General features: G+C 41.9%; 1 protein-coding gene across 1 annotated transcript in view; it reads left to right on the plus strand.

The window, feature by feature from the left end:
* uvrag (UV radiation resistance associated gene) overlaps nucleotides 1-17693 on the plus strand; it is a 95582-nt gene that overhangs the window by 13182 nt on the left and 64707 nt on the right. Inside the window, exons 5-8 of the mRNA XM_004561625.3 lie at nucleotides 521-595; nucleotides 722-807; nucleotides 10334-10439; nucleotides 14424-14550. Of these exons, the coding sequence (XP_004561682.2) occupies nucleotides 521-595; nucleotides 722-807; nucleotides 10334-10439; nucleotides 14424-14550 (394 nt within the window). The remainder of the gene's footprint in view (nucleotides 1-520; nucleotides 596-721; nucleotides 808-10333; nucleotides 10440-14423; nucleotides 14551-17693) is intronic.

Consider the following 17693-nt stretch of genomic DNA (forward strand, 5'->3'; position numbering starts at 1 on the left):
AGCGTATATACGTTACATTACATGATTGTAAATAACTTCCATCAGTGTAACAAATGCTTAGTGCTTTATATTTTGACAGTAATCAAAGAAAATTGCAATTCTCTTCCTCATCGTCTTCAATACAATTCTCTTTTCCCGTGCATGCCACATATATGTCAGTGGTAGGGAAACAACCAGTGATTATGTAGCAGGCTGCTCATTAGTGTAATGCGCCACATGCTGCATTGATTCAGTAGTAATATGAAATGTCTGCATGTGAAAATGTGATTTAGAGCTTCAGAATCTAGCTGTCTGTTTGGCTCTTTGTGTGAAAAGTTTGGCCCATTCAAAGCCTTCATCAAAATAGTAAATGCAGTTCAAATGCTGATGAAGAACTCAATGTTATTCCAATTTATTCAAATCCAGACTGCATTGGAGGTTGGTAAACAGCACAGTCTCATGCACATCCAGATGCAGCCGTCCTTTGTTCTGAGACTCTGTCCCCGTACAATCAGCCTTTTCTGCCCTGCTTTGTCCACAGATTCGATCCAGAAATCCAAATGAGATCATATTTGGATTGAATGATGGCTATTATGCAGCTGACTTTGATCAGAAGGTATGTCCTTTCGCCTGTTTTCTAAAGCTTCTTGCATGACAATAGAATACCAAGTTCAAATCTTGTTAGCATTGTTTCGACGTTGTTTGGCTTCTGCGCTGAAACTCAGACATGTGGCTGTTTCAGGATCAGTTGGAGCGTAAGAAAAACAGCCTGCTTCAGGTTGACCAGAGTTCAGTCAGGAACTCGTACAGCGTTTTTTCTCTGCTCAGGTAAGATTCAAGCTGTGCAGCATTGTCGCATCTCATATTCATTTTATGGAGCTGGCCTTAAATCAAATGTAGTGAATCACTTTTTATGGGGAGCATCTTCTGCTGACAAATAGATCCATTCAGTTTTATTTATACAGCACTGAATCACAACAGCAGTCGTCTCAAGGCGCTTTATATTGTAAGGTTGACCCCACAATAATACATACAGAGAAAAACCCAACAATCATATGACCCCTATGAGCAGCACTTTGGTGACAGTGGGAAGGAAAAACCTCTTTTAACAGGAAGAAACCTCCAGCAGAACCAGGCTCAGGGAGGGGCGGGGCCATCTTCTTCTTCTTCTTCTTCTTCTTCTTCTTATTACTTTTATTAAATAGGTCTTTCTTGCTTTTATCATAAATATTTTCAATACATTTCCTGTGTTTTACTTGCCTTTTGTGGGTTTTACTTGGGTATTTGCTGTCCAGCAGATGGTGCCAGAGGAACAGTTTTATTTTAGAGTCGTTGTGAGGGAAGCTCTGCAACTTGGTAGCAACTCATACATCCCAGAGTGAACACTGTTGGTCTCAGACAAAATAAAACTATTGAATTACAGATTTTAATCACCTTTTCATTAGGTCTGTGGCAGTCTTGTGGTTGTGGGGTACTTGAGGATATGGAGTGTAAAAAGGATTGGAATGCATTTTTACGCCACAGGAGGGAGACAAAAATTTGCCGAGTAAGTTGCTAGTTGTTGGGAGAAACCCTGGTTCAGTAATTAGGAACTTGAGACATAAGGGCCGGCTGCATCTGTTGACAAACAGGCTTGTTGTTCTGCATTTATATTTAAATGTGGTAGAACGTAAACAGCACTTACAGAATCACCAGGGCTTCCCCAAGGGGAAACCCTCTGTTTACCGATCGTGTAATTACCCCCAGTTTTGTCTAAATAAATATATATTTGGAAAGTTTCAAGTTAGATGTTTCCAAAATAAGATAACGGTCCTGTCATTAGGTGCATTATGAAGGCTTGCACTAAGATTTTCCTCCTTTAAGAATTAAATAAGGGGCCATAAATGCGTCACAGGCCTTTGCAATGTCAAGTAAATGGAGTTATGCCAAAGCTGTCTGAACTTTAACAGTCTAGAAGTGGTCATGGTTTATGGTTATATGAGTGGAGACCATCGCCTCTCCAGCAGCTTGAAGGAGAAAAAGCCCAGTTTGAATCACAACTTTTATGACCTCTGCTCTGGCTTCTTCTATTATCGTAGCCTTCGTCTCCATCCTCTTCTTTCTATCCACACCACATGGGATCTGTGGGGTTTACCACACTTAGGTTTGTTTATTTGTTTAAGGAACCCCATTAGCTTCCACAACAGGGGTTGCTAGTCTTCCTGGGGCCCAAACCATCAAATACCATCGAATAAAATGTTACACAATGAATTGGATGCAAAATATCCACATAATTTGGCTCTTACATCCACAATAAGGTTTTACAATTCTGAAAATATAAGCACGTAAATATTAAAAAATATAAAAAACACTCAAACAAAATACACAATTTCCATTACAAGTGACATTACCCTCTCCAATTTTTACAAATAAATTAAAAACTGCCTAAATAGGCTTTTAGGTGATTTTTAAAATTATGAATAGAAGCCAATTCTCTAATTGTATAAGGCAACTTATTCCACTGAAAAGATGCTTTAAATATAACAGAGTTTTTCAGAAAGTTACTTTTAACTCGAGGAGTTACTAAATTGTGGTTAGTTGAGAATCGTGTGGCATGATTATGTATTTCATCTGGATGCTGCAACTGAGCATAAAAAAGTGTGGTGTGTTTACCAGTATTGCTTTCTTTAAAAATACAAGTAAGCCATAGTATAATTTAACTTGTACAGAAAGCCAAGAAAGTTTACCGCGCATTTTATCAATATCTGTATAATATGAACACCTTAACACTAATCTGGCCGCCCTATTTTGGACTAACTGAAGTTCAGATCTGTCTTATTAGCTGCTGACCAAATGACTGAGCAATACTCTAGATGAGATAATACTAGTGCATTAATGACATCTTTCATAACTGAAGAAGTAATATAAAAGGAGCATTTCCTAGCTATAGCTATGCCCTGTCCCATTTTCTTAATAACAGAGTTGATGTGCTGAGACAATGAAAGGTGGTGGTTTATGGTAACACCAAGTAATTTAGTCTGGGTGACCTGTTCTAATACCGATCCAGCTATGGAAAGATTTAGTTGTGGGCTGTTGACTAAGCGTCCTCTACTTCCTATTAACATGTCTTTGGATTTAAACACGTTTAAAATCACGTTGTTTTTACTTATCCAGTCAAACACGTTCAGCAAATCTAGTTGTAACACGCTGGTCAATTCAGAGTAGCTACTGGCTGAATAAAACACGGTGGAGTCATCAGCATACATTACAAGATGAGATTTATCCAGGACGTACGGCAGATCGTTTGTAAAGACTGAACACAGAAGTGGACCGAGGCAGCTGCCTTGGGGTAGACCACAGTTCATTTCACAGCCCTCCGAGAAATAACCGTTATAATAAACCTTTTGCCTTCTTCCAGACAAATAACTTTCCATCCAGCACAAAGCAGCTGGTGAAAATCCATAACATTTTATTTTATCTATCAAAAGATCATGATTTATCAAATCAAATGCAGCACTAAAATCCAAAAATACCACCCCGGCCAAATTCCCATTATCTAGATATTTGTACCAGTTATCTGTCATGTGACTGAGAGCTGAGCTGGTGGAATAACCAGGTTTGTAGGCATGTTGAAACTGAGCGAGTAACTGATTTTCTGTTAGGTAATGTTGAATTTGTTCATAGACAATCCTCTCCATAATTTTACTTAGAACAGGGAGCAGACTAATAGATCTGCTATTGACACCATTAAAAACGTCATTCTTGTTTTTAGGGATGGGAATTATTTTCGATTCTTTCCACTGCAATGGAAATAAGCTGCATGCCAAAGATCTATTACATATGGGACATATAGGAAGGGACACAAACTTGCAGTTTGCTGTCTGTGTTATCAGAGCCGGAGGATGTATCGTCAGGAAGTGATATCAATAAGCGCTCTACCATCTCCACACTCACTGCCTCAAACTTAAATTGGCATTGCTTATTATTCACGATAACATCCTGTATAAGACGACGTGATAAGGTGGGATCGCCTCTGCTCATATTAGATTTTAAATTTGTTATTTTATTGCTGTAGTTATTCACAAAATAATTGTCCTTAGCTTTACTTATAAACGTTCCACCCGTGTAGATGTGAGACACCACCAGAGCAAGATCTCTACCCATTATATTATTTAAAACTTTCCACACCTTCTTGCTGTCCTTACTGGCCTCCTTGAGCTTAAGTTGATAATATTCTTTCTTCTTGCGCCTATTCAGTTTAGTTACTTGATTTCTTAACTCGCGATATCTTGCCCACTCTTGTGGGTTGATCCCTTCTATTTCCTCACACTGCTCTGTCTGCAGCTTCCACCTCTGTCAGTGTTTTTTTTTTTTTTGGCTTGGTGCACTCACATGCACATGATTTATTATTATTACGTACTATAACATGACTCATCAGACATGGTGCACTATTGTAGTCCCCACCCCCAATGGCATATAAGGATGTATGCTTAGTTTCTGGAGCTGTTTGATGATGAAGTGAGATGAAGGGTGGTGTTCACCTTTGCTCATCTATATATATATATATATATATATATATATATATATATATATATATATATATATATATATATATATATATATATATATATATATATATATATATATATATATATATATATATATATATAAATAAATAAAAAATGTCTTCAAACAGCAGTTGTGCATGTCCACTGCAAACACCCACAGTGTCGAGATCTGGCCCAGCTCTCTCCGGCTCTCCTTTCTGGCCCGGCGCAGCGTGTCTTTGTTAATGCTGTGTGTTAATGGAAATTGATGAGGGCGGCTTCACAGAGAGCTTGCTGATCTTGATAAATGGCGGTAATTTGTCAGCAGATTCATAGTGTGCTTTTTCGGCCTGGCTCCAGCACCCTTCGCTTGTGTGAGTAACATGTTGATGTGAGCTAGCCAACACAACACATCTCATATGGTGAGATGAAGAGGGAGCAAACAGATCATCAATCAGCAAACGCCTGTCTCTTTCAGTGAGGCTGTGATAGAGGGCAGGCCACATCCTACAAAGAGCAAGGCCCCTGTGTGGGTAGAAAAAAAATGTGACAGCTGTTCAACAAAGCCCCCCCTTTATGTAGAGACTATTAATAAAGGTTCAGATATTCTTTGACCCCCCAAGTATGCTTGTCTGTCCTGGCAGAGCTTGTAAGTGGAATAATTATTTGGTAGGACAGGGTGGAAGCTTGTAGCTTGGTTTTAATTTTGATATCACCAACTCATGATTCTAATTGTTTTGCAGTTTAAACTTGTGTCACACCGAAGTAGTGTGAAGTGAGAGTGTGCACGTCGTGGTCCCTGCTCTCTGAAACCAGTTTAAAGAGTCATGCACTTGTAAACCCTGCTGGCCTTATGATGATGTGACACATGGTAAACATGGTTCTTGGAGCAGAACTTTTCACAGGTTAGCATAATGTCTCAAACGCCCAAAGCCTAAAAGGGAGGCTTCTCTTCTTCTTGGTGGTCAGAGCCACATGTTGTCTCCTGACTTCCTTGCGTATGCTCGTACGTGGACTACATGTACGTACGGTGTGTGTCAACGGAAGCCGTGCACAGTGTTGCTGAACTCAATGGGGGGAGGGGCTTCGTGCCTTCAGAGACTGTTGAGGTGCTAATGCTTTCCTGCAGGCAGCCCCTGAGGTCAGCAAGCCTGCTGGTTGTTTCATTCCTCTGGAGCAACACGACCAATCGTTATTTCAGATATGCTGCGTGTGTCATTTTGTTTCAGTTATTTACCTCACTGCCTGTCCTCCGAAACACATCTTTCAGCCTGAGATTGCTTCCTCCAGAGATCCATGTTTCCAGTTTGTCTGCTGTTCCTGACGCTGCCCATTACTCGTCCGATTTTCTCTCACTGTCTGCAGCGTTACAGCCCCTCTGGTGTGTGCCTAGCATTGCAGGCTTTTATCTCAGCTTGTTGACGTAAGGATTACTCCTTCCACATGTACAGTACTAAGCTATAGTCTCTCTTTCTGTTTCCTGGCTTCTTAAACAAAAGAGTGCAAGCTTTGACTAACAGCGTTCGGACGTTTTAAAAAAGAAAAAGGCTAATTACACCAGCCTAAGTGAGCATAACTAATAATTTGACACTTTTAGAGTAAGACCAGCGTAAGGAGCCTACACTTGTGACTCATCACGGCAATCCAGCCTTCCAGAGTTGTCTAAATGCTTGACCCCTTTTTGACCCTTTCAAGACTAAACATATCTTTCCTCGAGATCTCTCTGGCTTCCCTGCATCTTTGTTGTAGCTCGTGTAAACATGGCTTATAGCAACAGATCCCCACAAAAACACCAGCCCGGAGCAGGAGAAGCACATACACGGGCTCGCCAAAGAAACTTCTCAGCAGTAATCTTATCTTTCAGTCCATGTGGATGGAGACAATGGAGAGGTGATGTGAATAGCAAGTAGTTAAATGTGTTGACATTCTTTCGCTGTGAGATATAGGCAGCGGCGAGAAGAGTTGTTTGCTGTGATTTTCCTACGTTGTGTTCTCTGTATTGTCCCTGGCAGAGGTGTGTAGTGGGATCTTACCCTCCATTTGTTGTTTTCAATGGGTTAATTGGGCGGCCCTGTTCACCCTGTGCTGGTTGCTAGAAATGAATGCAGCACAGTCGTTAATCTGTGGGCTTGTTTCCTTTGATCCAGGATTGTTTGACAAATGCATTGGGTACACTTACATGGGATAAACAGGTGGAAGTCTGGGCAGGCCACACAGTGAGTACTCCTTTACAGTCAGTGTAAAGCAGAAAGAAATGTGTTTGTCACACCACAGAAACGTGTTATCAACCACCCAGCCAAACACCCAAATATTTTTAAAAATTACAAAGTGTGAGGAAAAAATAGGTGATTTAAAAAAATGTAAATTGTGAGAGAGAGAGAAAAGCCTGCTGAGAGGGTGCTGACTGACAGCTCTCACATAATCGACTGGATTCCCCCTGCAGGAGACTTTGAGGAGTTGCCCTCGGCGTAGATTTAATTGAACCACACAGGAAAGGAAACGAATCACAACATACATTTAGTCACTTTACATCTGTTTCTCCTTCTTGTGCCAGACTCCACTGTGGTCTCGTGTACCCGAAGGAAAGGAACCCTCTAGAGTCTGAGGTGTTGCTCTTGGGTTTTTTGCACAGTGTGACCATTTGTTGGCACATCCACTCCTGGGAAGGCATTGTGTTAACATACACTCCCACACTCAAACTGCCAAAACCTCTGCTTTTATGGGAGTAGGCACACTTAATTATCAATTAACCGAGTGGATTTGATTAGCAGCACCTTGCTACTTCTCTCCCCTCTTAATTCCAGCGGGAGCAGTAAGGACGTACTACATTTTTCACAAACTGCTTCTCCGTAGTTTTTGTTAAATAAAGAATGACATGTTGTAAAATAATGTTGTTGTTCATCTGAGGTTGAATTTGTAATTTTAAGACCTATTTGTGCTCCGGTCATTTTGTTTTAGTGTTTCCTGATGAACGAAACCTGAAAGAATCAAGAGCAGCTCTACTACTTGATATTGTAAGAAACTGAAAGATCGCCTGCACATGCAAATGATAGAAAAGATTCAGCTAACTACAGCCACTGCATAGTGATGTCCTCTTTTCGAGTCGTCTGCCCGAGTAACAGAGCAGCACAAGGCCACCCTTGAAGTTTAGCTCTCACGTTCTTTCAGATGAGAAACGACATGTTCCCAGGTGCCTTCTTGTTTGTAAGCCAGATGACACGTCTGTATTTGCTGATTCGTTCTCAGTCCTCATTTACAAAAGTGCAGATTCAGGACTTCATCATGGCTGCAAATGTTTATTTCAATATAATCAGCAAAGGTAAATGAACAGAAAACAAAAGCTGCGTTGCACGGAGGCAGCCCCTCCCCTCCAGTTTCCTTCCTGTTATCAAAAAATACTTAGCATTTATTGAATTTATTCTGTAAACCTTTACCCAGAGTTTCCAACAGTGCCTTCTTTTTTTATCAAAAAAATCTGGGTGCGAGTTTCATGCGACACCTCATCGTATCTAGAATCCAAGGAGCAGATGCTGTTGTTTGTCCGATGTTTATCATTACGAAGGGTTGAGCGCAGAGCCTCAGTCATAACTTCCTGCGTGTCCACAGCAGAGTTGTCAGGCATGAAAACAATGGCCACATGAGCTGGTGTTTGCTGGACAGTTACTCGGATCTTAAAGAGACCCACTGAGAGCGTACAGCGTGAACACCCCCTGCCTCCCCTCTGCTGCAGTGATTGCTGTGCTTCAGACCGAGGCTCATGGAGAGATAACGGAGCAGACATGCGTGAAAAGGAGAGAGGAGATAACAGCTCTCACCTGAGGGAACGCACTGCTATCACCTAAACAGATGAAGCTTTCAAAACAGATTCATCCTGATCTTTCAAAAGATTATCAACAACTCTTATCACTGTCACCTCAGACAGATTAAAAAAATCTAAGAGGTGTGGTTCCCCTGCAGGACAGCTACTTACAGCTCTATCTACATCATTATAGAAGCGTTTTTGTTGTTGTTTTGGTTCTTGAAGAAGTATATTTTCATTACAAAAAGCCTCCCCGGTCTGAAATTATTATGCTTTATTCCTCATTTAGATGAAGAGACCTAGTGTCATTATTTCATGTGTAAGGCACTTGAACAGCATTTTCTATTTTTGTTTTCTTTTGTCTTTGAGCCAGAAGTTGCCTTATATGGATAAAAGGTTGCAGTGCTGATTTATCAGCTAATACTAGCAAGCTGCATTACTCCATCGTGTGTGTGCGCAATACTCAGACACACCTAACAGCTGATAAGAACTTAAGTTACAGTCTATTAAAACACAAAAATTTCACTCACCGAGAATGAAGCCCAAACCTCTTGGATGGTCTGTCCCGCACATTAAGCCATAATATTATTTAGATAAAAATACCATAAAAGAGACCAGCAACACACCCACAGTGACACTCGGTGACTCAAAGTACTGGATGAGGCCTGGATGCTGATTGGTTCCAACTGCCTATCCTGGGATACCTACCGTTCTGTGCAGCCACGCCCCTAAGTCCATTTTCTAGGACAGAGTTGCACTAAAAGCTGCACAAGGGGGCAAAAACAGTTCTTGCTACCAGGCCGTAAAACAGCTTTTTGAGTTGGTTGTTGTAACATTAGTAACATTGTTGTAACATCAACTCCCTTTTTTTGGAATCAGCTTAGAGGCCAGCGATTGCTAACATGAGAGCTGACAATCGATGCACTGCTCTTGGTGCACAAATCAAATAAAGGGAGTTGATGAGCTCTTTGTTACAATATATGACCCAAGTACTGGATCCCTACATCAAACCCAACCATGCTGGACGGCTTCTAAGAGTGAGGCAAACCGTATGCAATTTCATTTTTAAGGGTCACTTCGTGTGCATGGAAATAGAACTGTAACCATTATAGTCCAATCATAGCTTATGGCGTATGAACGCCACTGACACATTTTGCATGAAGCAGATGATTTAACACCAGAGTGACAGTTGGATTGCTAGCTGCCAGTTCCCACCATGTGGGATTTTCGTCTGTTGATGAGTTGTTGAGTCCCAGGGGTTGTGCTGAGGGGGTTTTTGTCTGTCTTTGTGCGACTTGACGAAAACATTCTCCGAAGCTAAATGCTTCTGTGATCGATGGTCTAAATAATGTGCTTGCTTGTCATTTGTATACTGATGTTGCTGTTTCCTATTTCAGTGATGACAGCGACATGGAATTTGGACGTGGGCCTCCATCTTTGTGGTTTTAGTTAATTAGTGGGGCTGCTGAGGTTTCTCTCTGCTCTCTGGCACGCTTGGGTTCAGGTCTATTGGAGCCGTTTGATCTCAGGCGGTATTGTTTCCATTATTAGACAATATTAGTGATTAAACTTTTGCGGTCGTATTTCTGTACTTTAGAACTTGACCCGTCTGTTCTCGCTGCTCTTTTTTTATTATTAGGAATGTTCTCAATATTGTTTATGTCCTTATTTAATGGCAGAACTATTCAATAGCTTTTACAGTTTAAGAGACTCAACAATTGGTCTGGAACAATGAAGGTCAACCCAAGTCAGAAAAAGAAACGGGGAGGGATGACAAACACACTGCACAATGAGTCTTCCCCACATGGGGACGATCATTATTCTTATTGTGCCCTACAAACAGTCGGTGTAAACATCCAAGCTAAAAAGAATGATTTGCTGGTGTAATCATAACTGACTCTCAACTTTTAGCCAGCCCATCAATTTAATGGTCTCCTGGAAACTCAGTTTCAGCGCTGAGTTGTTCTTGTGGTCTGATGTGTGGTTAAGATGATGTGGATGATGACTTTGTGTTCTACTCCCTCGGCAGGCTTCACACAGCCCAGAGAGCCATCAAACAGACCCAAGTCACAGTGCAGAAGATCGGGAAGGAGATCGAGGAGAAGCTAAGGACGACGGCGGCCTGCACAGAGCGGGTGAGCGTGGTCGCCCCTCGGCAACAAATTCCAGCTCATCAGCGACTGGTTTAGATGTTTTCAGTAGCTTGAAAGTTGGTGTGAAGTTTGTTTTCAGAGGAAGTACCATGTATAACACCACAACTGATGTGATCAGCAATAACGGAGTTTCTGGCCTCCACCAATAATAAACATCAGAATCGTGCTTGATACTTACAAGGATTTAAGAGCTTGTCTCACACAAAGCTCCAAATGTAATTGTAACGTAAAGAAATGTGAGATCTGAAAATCCATCGATTGTGATTGTTTTGATAGCTCAGCTCCTCAGTGATGATGCCTGCGCCAAAATGCCTTGTTTATGTTTCCACCTCCTGTAATGTGCTCAAATACGCTAAAGAAGCGTGTTTAACATATTTGGAATTGTCAGGCGCACAGCTGTGAAAACGCAGTACCGATCCCAGGTCTGACATTGTGTTTACTGTAAAAATTCACTTCAAAAGCATCCCCTCTCTTCTGGTGTTATGCAAGCCCGGAGGCAATGATACTTTAGTATTTTTGTCCCCCAGGTAGGCGGCACAAAAAAGCATTTTCACTCACCATGCACGGTACAATTGTGGACAACTGGGCTGCTTTTGTGTCCAGTCCAACTGGACTCTGAGAGTGTGTATGTGTGCTGGTAGAAGATTTAAGCGATCTGAATGTCTGCTTAGTGAGCCTCTTTATACAGCTGTTACAGCTGTTGCTTTCTATCTTGCTGCTCCTCATGAGTTTTTGATATCCCTGATTTTTTTTTTTTTTTTGTTCCTTTCCTTAGGCCTTCACCCTACTTATTAAGGCAGCCCCCTACTATAGCCTCAGCTTTCCCACAAAAACATCGAGGCTCCATTCTTTTCGCCACAAAGGATCCCTTTCAAGAACTTTTCTCTGATATTTCCCTCTCAGTGAAACATTCCTCAAACCCCTTTTCAGAGTTCAAATCTGCCAATAAATCACATAATCCTCATCTTCTACCTTTCTGTAAAAGCCCCCCCCCCCATCTTGGAGTGAGTGGAGCATTGTGTGATTCTTCTAAGGGCTTCCTACTTTGGAGAGCTCTGTACCATCTTTCTGTATGCGTCATGGTGAACATGCATCAAAGGGCGATGGAGTGGAGGCCACCTAGCCGAGCACATGCCCCTTTCACCCTCTCACCCACACTCTGCCATTAATCTGCTCAGTTATAACACGCTCCCACCCCCCCACCCCCACTTATTTACTCAGCTGACCCACTGCTGTTTGATGTTCAGTAGACATCAGACAGACCCTGCTGGTTAGGTACAGTCTTTCTCCCTCTCTGTCTCGCACACACACTCACACATCACAGCAACCCACTTGTTAATTCTGGTGCTCAGTGAAAGTGTAGGAGGCTCGTGGTTCGTGCCAAAGCCAGTTGTGGTTAACATGCAAGTGTCAGGGTGCGACACACTGGACAGATAGAGGCTCTATCAGTCATCTCTTTCCCCGTGTTTTCTCCACGGTACCCACAGGAAGAAAAAAATCTGTATCATATCTGTTTTTGCTCTGATCCAGGCTGCGATCTCTTATCTAAGCGAATGTGTGTGAGATGCCAAAGTCCCCGCTCCTCCCTCCCTAATCTTACATCATTATCAGTTCCCTGTTTGTGTCTTCCATCTCCTTATTACAAGTGTGTATGTGTATAGTTTTTTTTCTGTCTCAGCAACTGTGCTGCCCTCCTGAATCCCCCTAAATCCGTCTTCCTGTTTTGAATGGATCATTTTTCGTTGAGTGGTTTTGTCAGTCGCTGCTCTCTCCCCTTCATCTACTGTGCAAGTGCATCCATCAACCCCTGTTTCTGTTCCTTATTAGATGATTAGGGTGAGCCCACTTCACACTCCTCTTTACCAGATAGAGAAATGAAGATGATGAAGGGACGCCGCTCGGAGAGGCTTAGATTACGACTAATGACCTGCGCTCTGATGGCGCTGGTGGGCAGGGATGTGGGGTGGAGAGGCGCCTCCTGGCAGGAGTTTTAATTCGGGGCGGTCACTCATCTCGAGTCGCTGGGCTTTATTGTGGTCTTTTGCTTCGGGTTATGTTTGAGGGTTTGTGTCCGTCTTCCTGTTTGCATGTTCTGAGACTTTCATGTGGCGTCTTACTCTTTAGCCTTTCTTACATTTTAATTGATGAACAAACCCACAGCTACAACTTCACATTCACGTTCTCCCAGCCAAATCCATGCACAAGCAATTTCCTCCAAATGTTGAGCGTACATATTTCTAACTTCCACTGCTGCCACTCATAACACATTCTTTCCTGAGACAACACTCAGATAATGTCACTGTCTGCATCAGTTTAAGAATGGCTTTGTGTTGACACCTGCATGACTACAAATCTGCTCAGGTTGCTGTTGGAGACAGCTGTTTCCTCAGCTTCCAGATAACTGTCCTGGCTCTATTTTATTCTCTTTTTCTATGTAATATCGCAGTAATAAAGCAATATCATATGGCAGAGGAAAGTTACGCAAACAGTCGAGAAATCAAAACACAGTATTAAAATAAACTGTGTAAAATTAAGTAAATATACATATATTTTCATTTTTCTCATTTTAATTAAAGTGTACTTGGATTCCATCCACCCAACCAGCCATGTTTGTGATTCAGTCATTGTTGAGCTGTATATTGTTACCAGTCTGTTACTGGGATCAGTTCAGTTTATTAGGTAGTAATTTTCATCCAGAAGCTCAGGCGTCAGGCTACAGACATAGCTTCAAACCTTTAGTTTGACAGGGATAGCTGTTTAGAAGAAAATGGTTTGCTTGAGACAGAGGATGCACTCAGGGGCCGAACGGAGTCCCAGTATTAGATGAATTAAGTTAAACTGGGAGTCATGGAAAGCTATGACTTTCCATGACTCCAAGTGGGAAATATTAAACGAATAAATAAGAATTAGTTGACGTTTGTTATTTTCACAGTATATCCTGCCTTTCTCCCATCACCCACAAACGCTTCCGGCAGATGGCCGCCCAGCTCCGAGCCTGGTTCTGCCGAGGGCTGCTTCTTCCTGTTGAAAGGGAGTTTTTCCTTCCCACTGTTACCAGTTGCTTGCTCACAGACTGGTTGTTGGGTTTTCTCTGTATTGTTGCAGGGTAGGTTTACATCCAAATATGTAAAGCACCTTGAGGCAACCGTTGTTGGGGTTTGTTGCTGTATAAACAAGATTGAATGTTTTCACTTTCACAGGTGAGTCAGGTTGCTGTCAATCAGTCACAGTCTGTGCACAGCTATGCAAACATGAGAAATAGGCCTTAGCAGCCACAATAAGTGAAAACACCTGTTTGTCTCTGTGTGTATAGACCTGTGAAGTTGGGTTTAGTAGGAGACAGAAGGAAATTGGAACAAACCAAAAACATGCTCGGGCCATTGTTTAAATGAAATAAATGGTAAGAGACCTATTACAAAACACACCTTCTTTCCCAGCTGTAACGATTTAAAAAGGAACAAATGACTGCATACGAGGACAGATGTGTTATGTAGATGATTTGTAAATTATATGCTCTATGTGAGAGGCCTGAAAGGGAGAAGACTTTATTCACTGTGGTTCTGGTGCAGGTTCGGCACCCGGCCTCATCTGCTCACCTCAGACCAGCTGTTTGAACGTGGAACTCAGTACTACTTACCTTGGAGCCGGCCGTTCCCATGACTTGGGCTCATTAGTAAACATTAACGATGATTCCAGGGCTCAGTAAGACGTTTTGAACACGCAAATCTTCCTTTCTGTGTTATCATTAGCTGTTGACAGTGCTTTCTGTTATTGCTAACAGTGAGCATTGGCTCAGTGGTTGTGCATTAAATCAGCGCGATATGGGATCAGCCTAAAAAACAGTGTTTGTTTTTGTGGGAGCTAGTAGGAATCTTGGGGTCTTTATAAAAGGTTGCTGTGACCACATGCTAAATATTTTCTTTCACTGTCTTTTTCTCTTTCCTTTCTGCCGCTTTGTGTGAGCAGAAGAAGGAGCGCGAGTGCATGCAGCTGCGTATAGCGGTCCTTCACAGTGAGCTGGAGCGGCAGAGGAAGGCACTCGGGAGGGAGAGAGACCTGCGACAGAAAGAGAGGGCACTGCTGCAGAAGAAAGGTAAACGAAATAGGTGGACATGCTGCATATGCACCTGGGGAAAGTGTTAACACCACACCACCATGCATAAATCACCTTTTAATATTGTTTGATGCTATTGTGTGCACCGTTTAGTGCTTGCTTGCAGTAACTAGTGGGTGAAAACATGAACACACGAGCAATAAGAAAAATTAAAGGCTCAGTTTGGTCTTATATAAAAGTAACTTCAAATGATCGGTTATTCCCTCTGCAACTCATTTTGCTGTCTCCAGTGGTGCTGCGTCACTCAGATCCTGCTTGTGGAAGAAGACTTAATATAATGGTAAAAACATGTGCTCCCAATTCCAACGAAATCCCCAAATCTTTTCATGATAATCCACAGAAGGCTCTGCTGCAGCTACCAGTTGTAACGAGAACAGAATATAAAAGTAGTTCTGACAGTTTGACTATTTTGTGTAAATTGTGGTACGCACAGGTCTAACCAGGACGGTTTGCGTGTTCATTTAGAACAATAGTGAGTTTGCTTTGGCTCACTCATGTAATAGCTGGGAGATGTTAGCCTGTCACTTATGTAGTGCAATTGGCACATTCAAACATATGAATTCACATCCACAATGCAAAAAGCAAACAACAAAATAACAAGAATTTGGAAATACTGTAGCTGAACAGACAGATGGTTGTCTTTATTAGAAAATCCGCTGCTTGAATGTTAGTCTTATATTTGGCCAAATGCATTAATATAAAGTTGTTGATCAGTATATAGATGTCAGTGTTTTTCTAAAAATACATTTTGGTATCAAAAATCCAGCATTGGTCACACACAGCTTATGGAAATAAATTGCACATAATTTGCATTTCTTTAATAAAACGAATTACACCAATCCTTCCAAATGTGTTCTTTCAGTAATGTGACAGTTTTAGTTGTTGTTGAAAGAGAGAAAGTGAAGCTTGTTACCAAACTAATGGATTTTACACCCATGATTCCATAAATTCAGGTCCTGAAACGGTGTTAATAATTTGTCTTACACATCTATAGAGAAATCTGCTCTTTTTAACGGCTCGGTCAAGGTTTCCATGTTGTCAGAGCAGCAGGCAGATCATTTTAGTATATTCCACAACGTGGTCTTGGTCCAGTCAGAAGATGGAGTTTCTTAACACAAGCAGATCTGCAGTACACAGATACTTCCTGCAGTTTGTGATAAAGCAGAAGTGTTTGTGCAGTTGTCACTTAGTTAACCCTATGAAGTTTCCATCTTAGAGATGGATATATCCATCTATATATCTATAGTCACATGTTCTGATGCAATAAGCCCAGTGCAACTTTTCACAATGAATTGACAGGATGTATCTTGATTTCTGTGTCCTTTAAGATCAGCTCGCTCTTTGGCAAAGACAGATCACTGAATCACCGATCTGAGGAAGTGATTAGCGTGAAGTCTGCACTCATACATACGCTGTCACATAATAAAAGAGCTCTAAGAGCGCTTCAGGGAGAGGTTGCCTTTGTGACACGATTCTGAAAAATGACCATTAATTCTCTTCCTCTTTGTCTGTCACCACTCTGTCTGCAGCCAAACGAACTCACGGCTCTGCTGCCTCGCAGCTCTATAGAGGCCTTTTTCCAGACGGGACAGGTGCTTATTAAAAAATAGAAGGAAAATTCCTTTAGCTGGTTAAAAAGAGAGGGGAAAATCTGGTCTTTTAGGATAAATTGAAATGCTATATGTAAAGACAGCCAGGCTGAAGTCTTGTTGCTTTTCCCAGACTCATAAGTCAAAATCCAAAAGCCATATGCTGCTGAGCTGTACTTCCAGCTTGTTGTTTAACTCCTCTAATCAGCCAGCAGACATTCATTTGTTTCAAGATTGGAAAAAAGTGTGCATTAATTACAGGACAGGATACTGTTGGAGACAGGTGTTTACAGTGCTTCGTACAGCAGCTGATTTTCTGTCTGATTATATTTGGATTGGCACCACAGTGTGTTTGTTTCATATGATCTCGTCTTTCACTTTTGAAACGCATATGATTCTATCAATCGCAGGCTAAATTTCATTTAGAAATTTCCCCGAGAAGCCCGTGAGAAATGGACAGATTTGAGCCAAAAATGGTTCCTGTTCAGCAAAATCACAAGAGCGTGCGACTGAGCGGCGATCTCATATGCCACTGTTGTTTTAATCAGAAGCAAGTGTTTCATTTGTTGAGCTTTCACACATTCCAGTGCTTATAAGTTGCAGGTTTACCTTCAAATTTTATTGACAGTTTTACAGCGAGTGTAAGTATGTTGCTATGAAATATGTCCCCCGTGGGCACCACAGATGGGCTGGTAAGCTCCATTCTTCGTCACGCTCTTTAGGACCTCATCCGTACCTGGCCGTGTGGTCTCGTTGTCTCCCACACGTTCACAGGGCCCATTAGCAAATAGCTCTTATCAACCTGTTGTTCCCACCGAATGGGCCTCCCTAACAAAACAGCAGGTGCAGAAAACCCAAACGTAGAGAAGGTGTTGCTTTTTTTCTCTCGTGTGTTGAACTTGTGAGAAACCAGATAAAACGACTCGAGTGTTGAACTATTAGAATCTTCCTTTAGACTTGCTAGAGCCTGTTTGGTGTAACGCTGATGCTGTTAGTTTAACCAGCTGATTAATGTAATTCCAGGGAAATCAGAGCAGGAAAGTAAAAGTTTGTTTTTCTGTGCGTGGGAACGCGCACACGCCATGTCACATGTCAGCATGATCACTTTCCCCCCCATTTTTTTCAAGTTATGAATTGAAAGTAAGTCTTTCTGTCCTCCCTCTGAAATCAATCACTTTGGTTTCTGTGGGGTCACACTCTTGTCACAATTTCCGCCTGTCTAATTTCCCTCCTCCCACCTTGAGCAGATGACATAAATCAGGCCTGTGAGCAGCGTTTATTGTACTTGGTAACAGTAGTTATTCTCACGCTCTGCCACACAGCCAGGGCTCCTGACCAATAAATGTCAGCGGTTGGGTTTCTCCAGGTTTTGTGAAGGTATGTTGTGTGGAGGTATTTGTCACCTCAGTGAAAAAGGTCTCATATTGAAGCGATCATCATTAGAGCTCTTTTAGCAGCAGCTCCGCTTTACACATTTACTTCAACCAGCTGGCTGCCATCTTGAGTCAGGGTAAAGGTTGACAGGTACTGGAG

This window comes from Maylandia zebra, linkage group LG10 (assembly GCF_041146795.1).
Source record: "Maylandia zebra isolate NMK-2024a linkage group LG10, Mzebra_GT3a, whole genome shotgun sequence".
Taxonomy (NCBI): Eukaryota; Metazoa; Chordata; class Actinopteri; order Cichliformes; family Cichlidae; genus Maylandia; species Maylandia zebra.